This window comes from Peromyscus maniculatus, chromosome 15 (assembly GCF_049852395.1).
Source record: "Peromyscus maniculatus bairdii isolate BWxNUB_F1_BW_parent chromosome 15, HU_Pman_BW_mat_3.1, whole genome shotgun sequence".
NCBI lineage: Eukaryota > Metazoa > Chordata > Mammalia > Rodentia > Cricetidae > Peromyscus > Peromyscus maniculatus.
This window is the reverse complement of record NC_134866.1, coordinates 6,680,379-6,701,804: the sequence shown is the minus strand read 5'-3', so window position 1 is coordinate 6,701,804 and position 21,426 is coordinate 6,680,379. Positions and strand designations below refer to the sequence as shown.

Here is a 21,426-nt window from a genome sequence, read left to right as displayed (position 1 = left end):
ATGACAGAAACAGCTGGCTGTCTAGACAGTCACCCAAAGTCTCTCTGCAATGTTGGGGCATCATCTTCAGCCTACAGACCTAGAATATCTGAAGGACTCACCTGTGAAGCAGGATTTTCTGAAGGACTGTCCTACCTTGTTGTGGCAAAGCTTGGCAGTCACTTCCTTTTGTGTCTTGCTCATCCAATTTGGACAGTATACTGTCAACAGTTGAGGCAAGGACACTTTTTTTGCCCAGTGGTTAAAATTTGCAACAAAGAAAGTAAACTCCAAATGGAGTTTCTTCGATGCCCATCATCTTCTCTGAAGTAGATTGATGCTGCCAGGAGAAGACGTGTTTCAATGTCATCAAAAGCCTCAGGTTATTAAACCTATTAAATGCCATATTCTGTAGGTCTTTGAAGTGTTTGAAGATTACCTATCTATTTGAAATATATCTGTGTATACCTAGAAAACCTAACTAATATGACTATAAGATCGCTATTATGGATGACTATTAATTTGTATTTCTTAATTATATAATACATTTTAAATGAGCTGCATAAGCACAATACAATAAACAGAGTAGAAATATACATAAGATATGGCAAGATTAACTTTAAATTTGTGTCAATAAACAAAGATCCATACTAATGTAAAATATATAAGATTAATAGTTTTTTTAATCCTATACTTTTTTTTCTGAAACAGGTTCTCTTTGTGTAGCTTTGCGCCTTTCCTGGAACTCGCTTTGGAGACCAGGCTGGCCTTGAACTCACAGAGATCCGCCTGGCTCTGCCTCCTGAGTGCTGGGATTAAAGGCATGTGCCACCACCGCCTGGCTTAATCCTATACTTTTATATTTCCCTAAACTATAACAAACACTAATAACCCACCAAATAACTGAATACCACCCACACCCCCCAACTCCTGGGAATGGGGGCATAGTTTTCTCCATACTGCTTCCAGATGTCTGTGGGCAAAGGCATCCCCAGGGTCCCTGGAAAATTTTGAGATAATGACCAAGTCCCAGGAAGACCAGTAACCTTGGTTGATATCATCTGCCAAGTTTCAGGAGTTGTTTATTGACCAAATCTGATCCATATTAACCTGGACTGAATCCACAGCTTCTTGTTTCCCATGGAAACAAAAGCAAAACCTCTTCTCCAAGCACTTTTTTTCCATTTGAAAAATACATTTTTTGACTTTATTTTTAAAGTTAAGAAATTCTTAAAATATCTAGGTTGGTATATTTCATCAGTCCCTCTTTTTAATTCCATGTCTTCCAGTGGCTGTCTCTTGCCCATCAGACATTAAAAAATTCAAAATCAATACAATAACACATAGGATCCAGACTCCCTATGTATTTTCTGTCTCTACAAGGCATTTTTAATATTACATTTATTTCTTTTTTAAGTACTATGCTTTATTATTTTAAAACTATGTATTTCTTTTTTATGACTGTCTATACCTTCTCTTTTTCTCCCAAGCCTATGTATATTTTTAAACACAATGTGAACTGTTTATAGAGGTTGTTGTCTTTTTTTTTCTTTCCTGAATCTGTCTTTACTATATATCGCTATCTTTTTCTTACCATATGTGTGTTTAATCTCTTAAGCAGGTGTGGCTAGGATTAAAGTGGCGGGCTCCTTACTTTCCTGAGAGTCTGACTTCATGGTGGAGGTACTGGCAGGAGTCATGTGTATCACCCCCAACTCTGGGGAGGTCTCAGGTCCAGACCACTGAGTAGCATGCTGCCTGCTGCTCATCAACACCATATAAGTGTTGGGCAGCAGGGCCTCTTAAAAGAGCAGCATGGTTTTTCCTGCTAACGTTGAGTCAGGAAATCATCCCTTAAAGGAGCTGTGCCTCTGCTCCCCAACAGCCAATGGAGCACACCAGAGAAAAGACAGTTACCAAGAAGCCAAGTTTGACTCTGTTTTTCTGGGCTTGAGAATCCTTTTTTTAAGGTTTCTCAGGTTTTATGTGGAAATCCTTGCCAAATGTTTGGGCACCATGTAGGTGGAATGTTTCTCCCCTGTCTGTCTGTTTTCAAATATGCAGTAGCTGCTTCCCAAATAATTGATGCACAGGCTTATTATTATGTATAAATGGTGGGCCATTAGCTCAGGCTTATTACTAACTAGCTCTTACACTTAAATTAACCCATAATTCTTATCTATGTTTAGTCATGTGGTTTGGTACCTTTTCTCAATTTGACATTCTCATAGTGCTTCCTCTGCATGTGGCTGGCAACTCCTGACTCTGCCCTTCCTCTTCCCAGAATTCTACTACTCTGTTCCTCCTGTCTATACTTCCTGCCCGGCTACTGGCCAATCAGCATTTTATTAACTTATTTTGAGTGACTCATCTTTACAGTGTACAAGAGCATTATCCCACAGCATTTCCCCTTTTTTGTCTAATTAAAAAGGAAGGTTTTAACCTTATTACAGTAATACTATATTGGGGAACCAGATGTAGCATGGATCCTAATTGGTCTTACTAAAAACCCAGAGCCAGATGTTGGGGTAAATGCTGAAAGATCAGAAAGACAAAGGAACAAGCCACAGCTATCTCTCACCTCACCAATTCCTCAGCCAAAAAGACTGAGCTCTTGTCTCATCCCACCTTATATTCCTTTATCCACCCAGCCATATCACTTCCTGTCTCAACCTTCCTTGTGCTGGGATTAAAGGTATGTGTACCTCCCAAGTACTGGGATCAAAGGCAGGAGATCCCAAGTGCTGGGATTAAAGGTGTGTGCCACCACTGCCTGGCCTCTATGACTAACTAGTGGCTGGTTTTGCCCTCTGACCTTCAGGCAAGCTTTATTTGTTAGTGCACCCACAAAATATCACCACAACTTAGCATAACTAGAAACTCAATTCTGGGCACAGTAGAGATATTTAATCACTTGGAAGTCAGTTATTATTACTGTTTAGGTATTATTTACCCTACATTAACAGTTTACAGTAAGTTAGTAAACATGAGATTGAGATAACTTTTTTGGATCTGTATCAACTATAAAGTAAGACCTGCATCTACAGTGTTTCATACTTATTGATCACATATCCACTAATCAAATACATCCTTTCTGCTGAGTGAGTGTAATTGACTCAGGTCATTATTTCAATATAGGTCAAAGTTTCTGTGACATGACAGTTGGAGTCATATAAGAAACACTGTTCTGAACTGAAAGGAAATGAGATTCTTTATTCTGGAACCAAATATAACTGAAAATATGTTCTGTTAGCATTTCCTGGGGAGAAAGACTAATGCCCATTCAGTCCAGATTGTTATCTGTTCAGACCATTGCACCAAACTCCAACTTGGTGAGAAATATGAGTTCATCGAGATTTTTACATACCCAGCGGAGATGTTATTACAGGTTCTTGGGGTGATACCACAGGGAAAAATAATAGTAAATATCACAGCCCAGATCTCAGATTCAGGGAACCCAGTGGGAAAAGTTACAAAAAGTTACGTGGTAAAAATTTCAGCCGGGCGTTGGTGGCGCACGCCTTTAATCCCAGCACTCGGGAGGCAGAGGCAGGTGGATCTCTGTGAGTTCGAGGCCAGCCTGGGCTACCAAGTGAGCTCCAGGAAAGGCACAAAGCTACACAGAGAAACCCTGTCGGAAAAAAAAAAAAAAATTCATGGGACATTTATAGTTATAGAAGAAAGAGACTCATTTATTAAGGCAAGTTTCAAGCACATCGCTTGAACAAACTGGTTGGGAAGTTACAGCAAACAGAAGTTTCTACTGTTCTTTGATGATTTTGATGATATTTGTACTGTTGGAAGTTAGATGTTCATGTTGACATTCAAAAGAATTAACTGAATACTCTGCAATATGGATTCATTTGAGTTATATAAGATCTGAATGCTTGTCAAAGATTTCACAATCCACACACACTTGGAGTTTGCAGTTAGAATGAATTTGATGTGTTTTAAAGACTGCAGATGTGTGAACTTTTTAAGAAATTTGTAGAATTTCTCTCCAGTATGAATTATCATGTGTTTAACAATCTTTGCCACATTCCCTTCACTTTAAAGGACTATCCTCAGAATGAATTCTCTCTCTCTCTCTCTCTCTCTCTCTCTCTCTCTCTCTCGCTCTCGCTCTCGCTCTCTCTCTCTTTCTCTCATCGCCTAAGGGATGAAGATAAGCAAAAACATTTGTCAACTCTTAACACTTGATGGTTTCTCTACAATATGGGCTGTCTGATGTACCTGAAGGTGTACAAAGTAGGAAAACGTTTTCTACAGTCTGCACACTTGGATGGACTGTCTTAAGAATGGAAACTTTGGTATTGTCTAAGGCATGAAGATGAAGAAAAACATTTGCCACACTCTTCACACTATTAGGATTTATCTGAAGTATGAACTCTCTTGTGTCTCCAAAGGGATGAGCTATTACGAAATGCTTCATGACATTCTTTACACTTGTATGGTTTTTCTCCAGAATGAATTGCTTGATGTCCCCGAAGACTTCTAGAACAAGAAAACCGTTTGCCACATTCCACACACTTATATGGACTGTCTTCAGAATGGATTATTTGATGTCGTCTAAAAAACAAGTATGAATAAAAACATCTGCCACATTCCTCACACTTGTAGGGATAGTCTTCAGAGTGAATTGACTTATGTCGTCTAAGGGATGAAGATGAGGCAAAACATCTTCCACACTTTTTACACTGGTAAGATTTCTCCGCATTATGGACACTCTTGTGTTTCCAAAGGGCTGAGTATTTACGAAAGGCTTTGTGACATTCTTTACACTTGTATGGTTTCTCTCCAGTATGAATTGCTTGATGTTCCCGAAGACTCCTAGAACAGGAAAACCATTTACCACAGTCTGCACACTTGTAGGGATTGTCTTCAGAATGGCTTGTTTGATGTCGTCTAAGGGATGAAGATGAGGAAAAACATTTGCCACACTCCTCACACGTGTATGGTTTCTCTCCAGTATGGACCGTCTGATGTTCTTGAAGGTGTGCAAAGTAGGAAAACCTTTTGCCACACTCTGCACACTTATAGGGATTGTCTTCAGAATGGATTGTTTGATGTCGTTTAAGTGATGAAGGTGAGCAAAAACACTTGCCACACTCTTCACACTTGTAGGCTTTCCTTGTAATAAGAGCTGCCCTGCTCCCAATGAGGAAGGCAGGCTTAGTAAATCCTTTTCCACTCAGTTCACACTGGTAGGATTTCTCTGCAATATGAACTCTCATGTGTCTCCAAAATGAAGAGTGATAACGAAAGGCTTTGTGACATTCTTCACACTTGTACAATTTCTCTCCAGTATGGATTATTTGATGGACTTGAAGGCGTAAAGAACAAGAAAACCTTTTTCCACATTCTTCACACTTGTAGGGATTGTTTCCCCAATGAATTCGTTGATGTTGCTTAAGGTATGAAGGAAAATAAAATGCTTTGCCACATTCTTCACACTTGTAGGGCTTCTCTCCAGAATGAATTCTTTGATGTTGCTTCAGCAGTGGAGGATAGTAAAATGATTTGCCACATTCTTCACAGTTGTAGGATTTCTCATCAGTATGAGTTTTCTGGTGTATAAAAAGTGATGAGCGAGTATTAAAGGTCTTATGACATCCTTTACATGTGTAGGGTTTTTCTCCAGTATGAAGTCTCTGGTGTATTGACAGGGTTTTTTGAGAACTAAGGGCCTTTCCACATTCTTCACACTTGTAAATTTTCTTCCCTGTATGAATTCTCTGGCGTTGAATAAGGAGTGATTTACAATCAATGACCTTGCTGTAATTGTTACAATCATTGGGTATTGTTCCTGTTGAGCAAAAGTTGAGATATGAACAAAATATAAGAAATATTTTCATTCTTAAATAATGCTTACTTTTATGTGGAAATATTTACTCATACATATTGAAGCACAATGAGAAACTACAGTGTATTTCACAATCTATAGGCACTGGGCATGAATGATAAAATATTGTAGGTAGAAATAATCTATCCTCTAATAAGGGCACAACCAAATAGAGCATAGACATAATGGAATATTATTCAAAGTTCAACAGCTAAGTAAGTTGTGAGAGCATTTTACTAGCAGAAATAAGCCCCTTAAAAAATAGAAATGTTGTATGTCCAGACACCCATGAAATTATAAAATATCCAAACCTGGAAAAGAGAAAGTTAAATGTGATTGAATGAGTCTAGTCACCATCAAAATACAAAATTTTTACCATCCACTTAGCATTTTATTTTGGAAAGTACAAAAGATTTGCTGAACAAGAAGTAGATAGGTGACCCACAACAAGGCTAAATAATACAGCTCAAAAATTTAGGACAATACTTCATGTTTTCTTTGAATGACAAGAAAGTATATAACTGAAATGTATCAAATCATATTTAAAAAAATTTCAGGCTCACCTGTGAATTACAGTAATTTTGCTGAGACAACATATTTGTCAATGTATAGATGAAAAAATGACTTGTTTCCTTTTTTATTTTTGCTTTTTCAAGACAAGTTTTTTTATGTGTAGACCTTGCTGTCCTGGAACTCACTATCTAAACCAGACTGGCCTCAAAATCAGAGATCCACCTTCCTCTGCCCACCAAGTGCTGGGATCAGTGGAGTAGGTCACCATGCCTGGGAAATAAAATTATATATTTCTAAGATTTATTCATTTACAAGAGTAAACAGATATTAGGCTCTAATTGAGAGAGACAATGAATAAGGCATGAAAACAGAAAATTATATTAACCCATGAAGTAGAAATTCAAAGAGCAGAGCTCATAGATATTTTGCAATTTTACACTATCCTTAAGTACTTTATCAATGTGTTGTATCCATCCACTGAAATATAAAGGGAATATATAACAAATGATCATAGGCTATCCACACCTCCAAAATAATACCAAAGTGTGGTGATATTTTGTGTATGCTCTAACAAATAAAGCTTACCTGAAGATCAAAGGGCAAAGCCAGCCACTAGTTAGTCATAGAGGCCAGGTGGTGGTGGCACACACCTTTAATCCCAGCACTTGGGATCTTATGCCTTTGATCCCAGTACTTGGGAGGCACACATGCCTTTAATCCCAGCACTAGGGAGGTTGAGACAGGAAGTGATATGGCTGAGTAGAGGAAGGAATATAAGGTGGGAGGAAACAGGAGCTCAGTCTTTTTGGTTGAGGAATTGGTGAGGTGAGAGATAGCTGTGGCTTATTCCTTTGTCTCTCTGATCTTTCAGTATTTACCCCGACATCTGGCTCTGGGATTTTATTAAGAGCTGTGGAAGCCCACAACTGACTCAGTATTCCAGTTTAATCTGAAGTCTATTCTGAGTCAATAGAGTTCAAGCTTGCTTGCTCCTGGGCTGTGAGAATGTCCTGATTAGCCTGGAGAGTCGACTTTTAGGGCTGTGAGAAAGTCCTGATTAGCCCACAGGAAGGAACACACTATCTAGCTAGATGCAGGCTGCTGATGCCAGCCGGAGGTACATCAAGATAGAAAATGAAACTGCCTGTTCCTTGATGCAAGGCAGGATAGAGCGTGGTTGAATGCCTGTGTTGTTTATTGTTCTTCTGTCCTTCAAAACTGTATATAAGCTGGATGTGAAATAAACTCTGGACTGTCCGGCATTGACTGGCAGACCTCTCGACTCTTTTTCTGTCTTCTTCATTGTCTCTACAATGTGCACGCCTCTATCCAGCTGACTGATGGCAGGCTCTGACAAAGACCAATTTGGATTCCTGCTCTATCAAGGAATACTCTAGTGGTGGGGACCAAGCTATTTGATGTCACTGACCCATCCATGTGCAATCAGGTCCAAGTAGGGGCAGTACCTCCTCTATTGAAGAACAAAGGACACTGTGGTAGCCTCCAGCCCAGAGCCTGCAGAGTAGGCAGGAGCAGAACCCCCATATATCCAAGGAGCCTAAACAGCTTATAGGTCTAGGATTCTAGCTCAGTGCGTGGACAAAATGTTGCAGTCAGGCTTTCTATTTCCTGGAAGCCTGTAGCATGAATCCTAATTGGTCTAATAAAATCCCTGAGCCAGATATCAGGGTAAATGCTGAAAGATCAGTATGACAAAGGAGCAAGCCATTAGACAGACTTCTTACCTCTCCACCAACTCCTCAGATAAAAGGGGGTGAGATCTTATCTCTACAAATCCTCAGACTGAATGGGATGAGATCCTGTTCCCACCCGCCTTATATTCCTGTCTCCACCTCCCTAGTGCTGAGATTAAAGGTGTGAGTCACCACCTCAACCTGGCTCTGTTTCTCTTTTAGACAGATTCAATCTTGTATAGCCCAAGGTGATCTTAAACTCCTGATCTTCCTGGTTCCTCCTCCCAAGTACAGGGATTATAAGTGTGTCACCACTGCCTAGCCTCCAGTGGCTAGCTCTTCCCTCTGATCTTCAGGCAAGCTTTAATTGTTAGAGCACAAACAAAATACCACCACAGAGCCCCTTCCTGCTTGTGCCATGAGACAGAAGATCAAAGCCAAGTTGGGTCCTTTCTCCTGGGTCTGTAGGCCTGCTTCCGTTGAGATATGACACTCTGTTTTGGGACTACTTTGCCCTATGGCTGAGGTCAGTCTCTGCTCCACCAGGGCCTAGATACCCTCGCTTTCACTTCTAGAACTTTCTGAGTTGCTTAGATGTCTAGTTTTATGGTTTTCTGCTTAAATGTCTCTAGGCTTCAGGTACTTATGTATTTAAAGCTTGAAGGTTCATCCACAAAGAAGCCAATATGTTCCTGTCTCATAGAATCAGTATTGTATCCTAAACACTGAAATCTTTCTAAGAGGCAAAACACATAGAGAAGTATTCAGCTTGTATGCCTACATCTAAGACATACAATACAGTTATGGATATTTAAATTACTGTATTCAGTCTTATTGAGAAATAAATGCCAGTTGATTATAGATAATATTCTTATAAGTCTTCATATGCTGTTTTAGCATGAAAAGCTGGCTCTAGAAAAAAGATATTCCCCTCCCACATCAAACTCAAGCACATTTCTCTTAAAGTTTCTTCCAGCTCCCCTGTCCTGGGTCAGGCTGGCTCCCTGACTCTGTGACAGGCAGAGGGAGAACATCAGGACTCCTCAGGAAAAGACACCATTCACATGAGAACAGTTAAGAGGTGAACTATTTCCAAGAGAGGCTACTAATATTTACTTCATGGTATAAGGATGTGTAAAATAAAAACAACTAATGGGATCCTCATTGTTGAAAAGGATAAAATGGACACTCTCTGTGCAGGCCTGAAAAAACGAAAGCTGGGTTTCTAGATGGACCTCTGCAGTGATGTGATATGTACTGTTATACATAAAGCTGTTATATGGACTGGCTAAGGGCCTACATGAAAATAGATGTTAACAACCTCCCCTTTGGGATATTTTCTTAAATCAAATGGTAAATTTACTTGTTAAACTTATTATGTCTCATTTGAAATTGCTTAATCAAGGGGGTATATGTAAAGAATCAGATATCTGGCTCACAAAAAGGAGATGTCTCAATTGATTCTGTAGTCAGTTACAGATTGAACTCCTGTTCTCTGTTTCCCTTCTTGGTTGTTTACAGATTTGTTCATATGCGAGTTTATTGACACCTCTAAACCTCTTGCTGACATGTCAATTTTCTCTGTGTTGATCAAAGAAACCACTTAAAAACATACAAAAGAAGTAGTTGAGGCTATATCTCTAATAAGTGGGTTAAATTATTTAAGACAGATTAGTTATATAAACAAAGTAGGGCAAAACCTTTAAAGCTTGAACCCAAGTCACATTAGGTTGTCTATGTAATACAGGGATTATGGAGGAGGAGACTTAAAGATAATATACGTAATGACCAAAATTTATTAATTTCCCTGGGGGTGTAATATTTTATTCATGTTGGACAAAACCCCACTGAATTAAAGAATGCTGTCTAGTCACTATGTCTTTGCTAACTCTGATAAACTGTAGCCATTTGGAGAAACTGAGTCATGACAAGAACAATTAATTGTACATCTTTTTATTCTTATATGTGACCCCTAAAAAGGTCAGCCTTACTATTCTCTCCTCTGATTGTATTCTTTCTGATTAAACAAGCTATGCAATGTGGGAGGTCAGTAGGCCTGACTTAGATTTTATAAACTACAGTATGCAGGGCTAAGGAGAGTGAGGTCCCCAGTGACTCCATGGACTGTATTTATGTTTAAAGTTTACGTCAGTATAAATCAGCTTCAGTGCAACAATTTTAATTTCTGAGGCTGAAATTTTTAACAAAGGTAAATTATTGTCATTTAATAAATCCTAATTAGATGAGAGTCACTCATTTATTGTAAGATGCCAGAAGAAAGATAATTAAGACATAATAGTTTTTGAAGAGTTACCTACTAAGAGATTAAATATACTTAGTGTTTCAAAATTGTGTTTATAGTCATGATAAGTACAAATGTAATTCAGGAAAAGAGACAATATTAGGAAAGAGAAAAATTTATACAGTCTTTGAATTATACAGTCCTCCGTACATGTTGTCAAAATTGAGCAAAGCAGGTAACTCAAAAAAAATTTAGGGTCAATGTAAAGTTTTCTTCATATGGAATAATATTCAAAATCAGGTGTATTTGAAAAACACTGTTTAGTGAAACAAAATGCTTGAGAAAAGGGGTTAAATCTCTACAACACCTCCATGGCAGAGCACACCAAGAATCAAATGCCACATTACCCTCAGACGGGACACAGACTGTTCAGACTAAATGGCATTCTAGTCTCAGCCCAGGACAAGGATGCATGGAGAATGGACCCATCAGTGTCTGCTGCTCCTGTCTTCCTGTGGCCTGTAAGCCAGACCAGGGAATCTTATCCATTATCTGTAGGGAAGATGAATCACTCCTCATGTCCCACAAGACAGGGTACGGATTCTCTCATGCTGAGGAGGATCTTAGACTTTGCACCACATCTAAAACATTGCAAGTAATGGAGGCACTAATTGTAATCAGTCTGGACACAATGTCTCCTGAATTGACAGTTGATGATCTTATGTACAGGGGAACCTTGTACCTACAACTGCCACCCAACTGTTATGAGAACTACATGCTAGTTCAAACGGCCATGTCCTGTCCCCTGGCTTTCATTCATCCTCCTAACAAAGCTAATCCCGGAGCTGAGATGTCAATGTCTGATCATGTAAGGCGTCCTCAGCAAAGTGGTAGATAATATATGACAGCGGCTCTGCCACGGGTCCAGTCAGCACAGCAGGATGAACTATGGCACTCATTTAAACTAAGTTGCATGTGCGATGTGTGGACCCACGACATCAGGTAAAGAAAGTAATATGGCCTGAGGAGGAGGTGAGGTGGATGTGAAAGTTTACCCACAGCACTCTCTTTGAGTCACCTTCCAGAGACATCTGGGACCAGCTCCTCAGCTCCACTCCCATTATCAACCTGGAAGCCAGTGGACAGATGCACACTCGGAGGAAGTTTGAAGAATCAATAGACCTTGAGAAGAAGGGACCACAAGATCTCTACTTCCCATTGGACTCATGGTAAGATTGGCCACAGTGCTTCCTACAGTGCTAGCCACAGTGGTTACCCTGACTGGATCTGAAACAAATCATTTTACTAGCTCTGAGGTATCTGGGGAAATAGGGCTTATCTATAAAATTTAGTAATTTCTTTAACAAGTTGTGACTGAGTATATATCCAAAACCAGTCCTTGTACATGATAAATATATTAACTTGAAAAACAAAACAAAACCCCAAAATGCATGGAGCCTTACAACTCACCTAAAGGCCTACATCTACTAACTATTATGAAAATGAGAGCCACACAATCACTGTACCCATAACTGGTTGGATGGGCATCCCTGAATCAATAGTGTAAGGCCCTGTAGCTCATCCTCTCCTCCTCTTCCTGTCTAATGGTCAGGCCCTGCTATATCAACTGGTGGTAAAAGTGTTGAAAAAACCAAACAGCCTCTGTTAAATCAGGGTACCTACTGGCCCCATAAAACCAGTTTATACAATACATTAATGCTTTGAATCTTCCCTAAGATAAGTGGGAAATGAACTGACCAAAGTGACTCTGGTTTGTCTGAGTTTATCCAACTGTTCCCTTCTCCCAAATTGTTCTAATCAACAGAACTGAAACTGCTGAGCCTTCGCCTCTGCCTGCCTCTGTGTGATGGAATTGTGGGTTTGGCTTTAGAGACCCAATGGTGCTCACTTTGGTGTAGAGATCTTTCTGGCACGAGTCAGCTCTGAAGCCCAGCAAATGGTGGATTCATCTGCATAGAGTAGCATTCCCCTGAGTCTAACATTACAATGTAGATTTAAAAAATGAAGAACCTTGGAGATCTCTGCAAATACATGCACAGCTCACCATCGGGGAATTATAAAGCTTGGGAGACTTAAACCATCATGAATGTCTGAGATGTCTTTCTTTGATAACAAAGACATGAAGGAGAAACTTATCTCCATAACAACATCTTCTTTCAATGCACATGGAAAAGCCTGCCTTTGTGCCCCTGAACCCCTCATTCCTACCCACCTGGGTGCACACTGTCTGTTGCTTGTCTCTTCACATCCCCAGGCCCTTGTGTTTGCTCCAGAAATGTCACCAGGTGTGGCTTAGAGACAGCAAGACCTGTTTGAAGGAAAAGGGAACAAGATTGTTGAAGTGTTCTTCTACTGGGAATTGACATGTCCCTCCCAGTACACTGTTTATAAGGAAAGATGATGGAATAATTGATTGCAGACAATCAGTTCCTTAAATGTTTTCTCACGGGACCATTACAATACATAAAGGAATTTACAATGTCCAGATTCTGAGTTTCATTTAAAGGGAAAAAAACATTAAAATTCTTAGGAATTTAGCAGAGTTGCTGTATCTGAGATACACATTAGAATAAATACTTTTCACTGCTTCTAGGGTAAACATTAGAGTGCATATTTGTTTTCTAGAAGTACTTTGACCTTGAAGAATCAAAGTCATTGAATTTCTAACAGTTCCATTGGAGGTACTATTGAATGAAATATACATTCAACACTGACAGTTCAAACACATAGAGAGAAAAACAGGGAAATGTTTCTTAGCCATGAAACAACCTCTCTAATTTTTCTTAAAATGACAGGTATGAAAATGGATGTTGAAATGCTCTCATGCAATACCATACAAATTGAGGATTCTACATATTATTATCTGAAATAAGGATTCACTGTGGATGATATCCTCACCCAGGAAATCAAGGTTGCTGTAATTCTCCAACATTATATCCCTGTACAAATTCCACTGAGCAGGCTTTAGGCATTCCCTCTCTTCTGCAGAGAACTCAATGGCCACATCACAGAAGGATAGCATTTCCTGAAATAAAGATCAATGAATGATATTGCACATTAGTTTAATTAAAACCATTATTAATATAAATATCAAGATGCATTGGGCTGGACAGTTCTCCTGTCAACTTGACATTACCTAGGGTTTTAGAGAAAAGAAAAACATAATGGAGAAAATGCCTCCCCTCTCCTATAGGCAAAGCTAGGGGGGCTTTTTCTTAATTAATGATTGATATGAGACAGCACAGTCCATGAGGGGGGTGCCTGCCCCAGGCAGTGATCCTATTGGTATAGGAAAGCAGAATAATGCGTAATAGTGTGATACGCTTGTATTATACACTATACACACATGTACACACACACACACACACACACACACACACACACACACACACACACACGTTTCACAGAAGAAAGTCATGATGAGGGAGAAGGAAACCTCAACACTTAATATGCACAATCACAAATATGGAATGAAATGAAAATACAGACTCTGATGCAGCCGCAGCCCTGGCTGAAGTCTGAGTTTCTGAATTTGTACAGAGTTCAGCAGTGACACCAATGACAGAGACAAGAGACATGAGATGGAGCAGACAAAGGTTAGAACAACAAAACAAGAACTCACAGAAAAATACAAACTGTGAACACATGAAAAATCAGCATAGGATATCAACACTGAGAACTTAAAACAGAACTCTGATCTTCAGTCATTTCCTACTTTCTACCTCCTTTTCTCTGACAGGGCTCTATCTACTGATGTGTTTGTGATAGTCCTAAGCATGCTTTCCACATATGACACCTGTGCATCAGTGTGCTGAAGCTGAGAAATATATTTATGATGCCACTATTTTCCTATTTCAAAATTTTCTTTCTGTTTTTCATCTTGTTTGTTTGTTTGTTTGTTTGTTTTGACACAGGGTTTCTCCGTGTAACAGCCTTGACTGTCCTGGAACTTGTTTTGAAGACAAGGCTGGCCTACACTCACAGAGATCTATATGACACTGCCTCCCGAGTGCTGGGATTAAAGGCATGTGCCACCGCCACACAGCTGTTTTTCAGTTTATTAAGGAATGTCCAAGAATGACGTATGAGAACAGTCCTACATTATTCTTCCTTTTTAATAATACATGGAAATTATCGACCATTTAAGTATTAATGATGTATTTTGTAGTAATTTCATCAGTAAGCTTTGGATCATCTTTCTTAGTTACGGTAAGCTCATTTCCTGAAACACTATCTTTCAGGCTTCTGAAATGTACCCTACATAATGCTTACACACATCTAGCATTCAGGGAAACAGTACTGTGAGCATTGATCACCCTCTTATCACACCATTCCAGAGCATCCATTGTTCCTTAAGTCCCCAAGACTCAGCTTCCTGATGTCCCTGGCTGATAGGAAAAACTATACCATCTTCAACTTCTGTGAGTTACAACTCTTTATTTTTTAATATACTAATGGATCATGTGGATTTATCTTTCTTTGCCTGAAATGATTTCAGTTTCACCCACATTATCACAAATGAAGACTTTTTTCTGAAAAAGTTCTCATTCCAACTTCTCTCTTGTCCCCCAACACTCCATCTCAAATGCATGATGTCTTCTTTAATTATTTTTACATAGAATGTATATACATACATATAACTGTATAAATATGAATGGCTGATTCTCCTAAGGGTTGCCTGTATATGTGTTGTGAGGACTGACCCCTTGGCACTGGAGGAATAGTGAGTGGGTTCATCCTTGGGGAAGACAAATTCTCCCTCTCTCGACAATCTTTATGTACATATTGTATTGGCTGGTTTTGTGTGTCAACTTGACATAAACCAGAGTCATCAGAGAGAGAGGAAGGAGCCTCAGTTGGGGAAATGCCTCCATGAGATCCAGCTCTAAGGCATTTTCTCAATTGGTGATCAATGGGGGAGGACCCAGCCCATGGTGGGTGGTGCTATTGCTCGGCTGGTGGTCCTGGGTTCTATAATAAGAGCAGGCAGAACAAGCCATGTGAAGTAAGCTAGTAAGCAGCTCGCCTCCATAGCCTCTGTATCAGCTCCTGCCTCTGGGATCGTACCCTTTGATTTCGTGTCCTGAATTTCTTCAGTGATGAACAGCAATGCTGAAGTGTAAGCCAAATAATGGTCATGTTGTTTCATCACAGGAACAGAAACCCAAGATGCATATAGTTTGTTTCTTTTCTTTCCTTTCTTTCTTTTCTTTTTCTTTTTTTTTTCTTTTTTTTTTTTTTTTTTTTTTTGGTTTTTCCAGACAGGGTTTCTCTGTGTAGCCCCAGAATTCACTTTGTATATCAGGCTGTCCTTGAACTCAGAAATCCCCCTATCTCTCCCTCCCAAATGCTGGGACTAAAGGCATTCACCACCACAGCTGGGTCATTATATGTACTTCTTTAGGGGTAGAGCCACATGAGACTGTCATCTATAAGGTACCATGTATATTGATGTCGTCATTGTTCAGATGCTGTTCAGGTAGTCCTATTGTTGGGTTATCGCTTCTCTCCCTTGGAAACTTGCAAAGCATCTTCTAGTACTATGAAACTCGTCCATAAGTCAAAGGCTCTCAGGTCAGACTGAGGGGATTGTTTCTGATATGCCCGGTGTTTTCAGCACTTGGGGAGGGAGGATTAGAGGGTCATGCTCTCAAGACCTTTGGAGCAGTGAAAAGGTCTACTCTGCAACAATGATTAAAATGAAAATGTCCTTTAATAAAGGGCAAAGGGAAGCAGCAGCAAGGTCAATACATCTGCAAATCAAAGCAGACTGGAGAAATTTGGTGAACAGAACACTCTTTGATTTCTCAAGGGAAAATCAACTGACCTATGTTGAAAGCATCTTTGTAGCTCATAGAGCATGTTCCAAAATCTAGGAGTGAAAAAACAAAAACACAACGGTTTTTCCTCTTTTTTTAATGATGAGATTGCCAAGAGTAGGGAAAAATGGTCACCATGGGGATTGGCAAGAGTTCAGAAGAGTGAAGATGGAAAACCCTGTTCTCTGAGAGAACTAGAGCAGGTCCCCAAGGGAGAACTCACTGCAATGATCACTCCCTAAAGGAGCCCAGCTCAAGGGAACACTGTTCTACCTGGGGAACTGTCTCCTGTCCCGGGGCCAGCCTCCTGTGACATGCTGTGGGTGGAGGAGTGCACCTGTAAACAGGATAGTATTTAGGAGGGATTTTACCCAATACTTTTCATGGCAAACATTTCAGGGTAATTTGAAACAGGCAAAATTTACTTTCTATAGAGAAGAAGTGCAAATAATGCCTGGTCTGAGGTGGGCAACCTGTCATTCACTAAAAATTGCTACACATTCTCAATATAATTGGGAGATGGAAATCTGCACTCTACTTGAATGGAGGCTGGTCCTAGAGACAACAGAATGGACAGATTAGACGTAATAAGAACTCCTGCATCTCCTGTCAATATCCCTCAGAGACATCTTTTCAGAGAGTCAGACAAAACTGAAGACTAGCAGAAGATTGGTGGGAAGTCCAAGCCAGATGCAAAGAGAGAATGGGATTCCTGATCAGGTTCCTAACAGTAGTGCCCCTCCATTCAAAGCAGACTATGCCCCGATCAAAGGACATAGTGCTTAAAATACACACTACACACATCAAGAAGTAGCAAGTCTGTTGTGTGACGTTTTGTGTTCTGACAAATAAAGCTTGTCTGGAGATCAGAGAGCAGAGCTAGCCACCAGTTAACCAGAGAGACCAGGCAGTGGTGGCACGCACCTTTAATTCCAGTCCTTGGGAGGAAGAAGCAGGAAGATCAGGAGTTCAAGACCACCCTGGGCTACAGAATGATCCAGTCAAAAGAGAAACAGAGTCAGGCGGTGGTGGTGCACACCTCTAATCCCAGCACTTCGGAAGTGGACACAGGAATATACGGCAGGTGGAGACAGGATTCTGCCCATTCAGTCTGTGAATTCTTAAGAGTCAGGACTGCCATTCGGTCTGAGAATTTAGTAGAGGTAAGAACTTTCTGGTGGCTGGCTGCTCTGCTTCTCTGATCTTTCAGCTTTCATCTTCAATATCTGACTCGGGTTTTTTTATTAATTAATACTAAATAGATTCAAGCTTCATAAGTCTTAAGCCACTATCTCAGCTCTTTACCCAATAAATGTGGCATGCAACATTGATTTTTTTGCATTAAACTACTACATTTAAAATACTGGGACTCAGAGAATGGAATTGGAACCATGAATAAATCATAGGATAACAAAAGTAATATTCTTTTTGGAAGACATGGATTATATACTGCGAATTTAGTTTCAAAGTAAATATCACTTGCTGTGTCCATTAGATGTCTAGATGTACTTGTGAATTTTAATAGTCTGTATATTGTTTCTGAGTTTCTTAAAGCAACAGCAAGTGGAGTGTCTCCAGTCAAGGGTTGGGACACGCACTGACATAGGTCTGACTGACTTCTGTTAAACGAGATCCTGCAGAGAAGAGAACAATGGAATGCAGTTTTGAAGAGAATAGGCAGGGCAGGCAGACAGACCTCTGAACTCAAAATATGTAACTGATATGTTACTGCATGTGATAATGACAATGGGGGGCACTATGACATGTACCAATATAACCAAAAATGACGATGTAATGAAAATCTGTGCTGCTCAGGTTTATTCCTTGCTCGTGTTTGACCCCTGTTCAAACCTTGCAATGTCTCTCCATGGCCTCTGACATAGTCATGTAGATCAATCAGCAGGAACTGAACGTCCTCACCCAGCACACCTCCCCTCCAGAGTTTTCCAGATATGACATGTCTAACACAGCAAGGTTCATGCATGAGCTGTAAACACAAGGAACTCCCTCCCTTACACTGACATTAGAATACAATGAAAGAAGACTGGGAGGAAAGAGACAGGACTGCTCAACAAGGGGACCTGGACTGGACCTATGAAGAGCAGGAACCAACATGAGCACTTTGCTTTACTGGTTGGACATGGCAGTGCCCATGTGCCCATGTGAAGGACAGGGAGGAAGTGGTTTTGTTCTGGCTCACTGTAAGAAGCATCTGCACACAGTGGAACCTCTGGAGTAAGGACAGGGGAAGGCATCCCAGCTGCAACTGCAGAAAAAGACCCAGGAATGTAACCACAGCAGCCACATCAGTCAAGAACTGCAGAATGGAAATGAATGTTGGGGACTATTGGGGTCCAGCCCCTAATCGTCTCCTTTCCAGGGTCCGCGGAAGGATCTATCAACCAGCTGAAAATTAATCTTTGATGAAATGAAATGAATCTATGTACACGAAACTCCTTAGTCCATATACTTTATTATTCTGTGACAGTTATAAGCTTATATTCTGCTCTCATATTTAGGTCATCTTTAGCCTGATTTCTCTCTACACTTGTCTGCGATCCCCTCTATGTTCTATCTTAATTCCTTCATCTAGTTCTGTCCCTTCTAGGTTCTCATCTATCTAGTTCTTTCCCCTATCAGCTCCTCTCCCGTCTCCTTCTCTCTCATCTGGCTCTTCCTCATCTTGTTCTTCCCCATCTGGCTCTTCCTCATCTTCCATCTCGTTCCTCTAGTCCTCTCTTTTAGCTCTTCAATCTAGTTCTTCCCCATCTCAGTTCGTTCCTCTCAAGTTCTTACCCATCTAGTTCTTCCATTCTCTTCTCTCTTCTCTGTCCTCTCCTGCCCTGGGAGTTCTGGTATATATACACTTACAAGCAGTATTTCCTTAGCAGTGCAAAGCCAGGCTTCCAGGGTCAAATGGAGGGGTGATAAGAATAGGCTTAATTGACACATCCGCCAGGCCTTCTCAAACAGGTAACCTGGATGCTTAAGTCTGTTCTTAGAGAGTACAGAGGTATCTCTGATAAGGTACTTTCCTCCATCCGGTGATGGACCTGGCCGGATGCTACCAATAATGATAATTACAGGGAGGCTTGAACTGGGAGTTCTGGCTGAGCATAGCTGTTAGAACAGAAGGTTATCTAAAAATTCCTAGACGTGGTTAGGTAAGTAGTTAGAGGTCTATAAAGTTAGTAAGGCTGTAAGAAAGGAGGGGTCTGAGCTAAATTGTGTAAAGCTATTACTTAATGTCTACCTGACCTAGGCGGTGTCCCCTTGTGGAATTTACCTTAAGTCAGGAGACTCGCCTGTGGGTTGTTATCACTGTTAATCCTCAGAAATTGGGTGACCACCTGGGTGATGTCTCCTTTAGTCCTTGAAAGTGGCTAAGGGAGATATCTGATTCCAGAGAAAGCCTTTCCTGAGGCTGTTCTCCAAATGCCTGGAATGTGTATGTCTAGAGAGTGATCAGTCCACATTGTTAGCCCTTCTTAGGGAAAAATCAATTGGGAAAACTATGAAGGCACACATGATTTTCATAACAGAATACAGCTGATATATAACAAGCCAAGTAACACCAAAAACTCCTTGGGATTTGGCTTCCTCTGGAGAAATTCCCTGATTCCTCCAGGTAGTGACTTTGCCATAACCAGCTGAGTTCTTATGATATATTCCTGCGGCCCGCAGCAAATGAAGATACAATGGGAGTCTCAGGTTAGATATGAAAGGAGCAAACTGGAAGAAATCAGTGAAACCAGAAGAAATCAGCATCAGGTCACAACAGTAACTAACACAGATTAAAAACAATCACTACATATAGGGAGGAATATTCAAGCCAGGCAAAGAGGAATTCTTCCTCATAGAGTAAGTGAAAAGTTTGTAATCACCAAAATTTAATACCTATAACAAAAGCATGATAGTGAATAAAGTTTAAATTACATTTGGAATGGGCCACAGAAGTTAAGCACATGTAGTAAGTCAGCAATGTGCTGATTGCATGGATTTGTCATGGCGCTCACTGTAAGAAACATAAAATGAATGATAGAAATTATTTCTCATGACCATGAAGTTAAATGGTTTCAACAACAGACTCAGGTATTCTGGGCACCCTTGAATTTTTGGTGAAGCATGGGAGGATCAGAATGTCCTGCCTCCCCCTCACAAATGCAGAGATGACAGGGATATGCAATAGAGTAGACTGAAGTTTCTTTTCTATCACAGGTCTGTTTACTTTAAATCACATGAATACACACAGTCTGTGAGTTCTTCCTCATCCCGCTGACCTGACAGAAAAATCTGGCACCCTAACACATGACCATGAAAGTTTTTCACCTGCTTCTAGGAACCGTACAATTAGACAAGCTCAGTAATTTCAAGGCCAGATGAAGACATGTTGACACAACCATTTCGGGACAAGCAGACATCCTGTGCCTTTTACAATTACTCAGTCCTAAATTAAGGATGGAGGACCTTCCATAGATTTAAGAAAACCCCGCCCTCAAGGTGAAGCAGGGCGTTCTGCTTCCCTAAGACCCTGGGTTTGGGGATTGCACTGGGTCTTTCCCTTACATGTCTGCAGAATGTGTGTTCTCTCACCCTAGTCAAAACTTTTCTATGGCTGTTAAGTCTGACAGATTTGTGTGCTTGCGTTCCAGAATTTCCCACGGGGGAACTGTTGGGACTCAGGTTTTTTCCTTTCTTAATTCTTTAACTGGCACAGAAGATGAACACAATCAAGACCGTTACACTAGGCCGGCTACAGAGTACAGTAAGGAACAGACCCCGTTTGCTCTATGGATTCTGAGAAATCTGACCGCGTCCACGTGAGAACGGCTCAGCTAGAGAAGCATGCTTCCCCACCAAAGCTGCTCACCTCAGGAGCAGGCAGGCAGCTGAGCATCATTAGTTTGCAATCCTGGACTTTGCACTATCATCTACTCCGCGCTACCAGGCAGCTCTCCTGTCCCAGAAGCCCAAGGCGGACTGGGCTGTCAAGAGGCGTCCTAAGGAAGCTGTCACTCAGGGCACAGTCCCTATCACCCTCTCCCCAGCCCTGACCTGCAACTTCACGTGACCCAGTCAGTTCAGCACAGCACCTCCAAGGCCGCTTCTTCCGCCCTCCCACCCAGCCCAGGTCCGCTCCCTCCAAGTCGGACCCCCGCACCCCGCACAGTGCGTCAGGCTGCGCTGAACCCTGGACCAACCTCCATGTCAGAGACGCAACAGGAATGTAGAGCAGGCAGGACTCTCTCCCAACTTTGCGGAAGCTGCACGCGTGAGGACTAAACGCCAGAAAGGAATTTCCTGGACGGCTCCCTG

The 21,426-nt window shown here is 40.9% G+C and overlaps 1 protein-coding gene across 1 annotated transcript; it reads right to left on the bottom strand.

Annotated features, from left to right (window-relative positions):
• Nucleotides 1-3,164: 3,164 nt before the first annotated feature.
• Nucleotides 3,165-21,426, bottom strand: LOC102928721 (uncharacterized). Its single transcript, XM_015998586.3, has 4 exons — nucleotides 21,312-21,426; nucleotides 13,190-13,316; nucleotides 12,504-12,599; nucleotides 3,165-5,785 (listed from the first exon to the last, which is right to left on the bottom strand). Exons 1-4 carry the CDS (start codon nucleotides 21,315-21,317, stop codon nucleotides 4,344-4,346), a joined length of 1,671 nt encoding a protein of 556 aa, XP_015854072.1. The 5' UTR covers nucleotides 21,318-21,426; the 3' UTR covers nucleotides 3,165-4,343.

Coding starts and splice junctions, on each gene's coding strand:
- LOC102928721 (XM_015998586.3), bottom strand. Junction 12,600..13,189: donor CAGCAACCTTGATTTCCTGG/GTGAGGATATCA, acceptor TCCTTCAAACAG/GTCTTGCTGTCTCTAAGCCA. Junction 5,786..12,503: donor AACAGACAGTGTGCACCCAG/GTGGGTAGGAAT, acceptor TTTGCTCAACAG/GAACAATACCCAATGATTGT.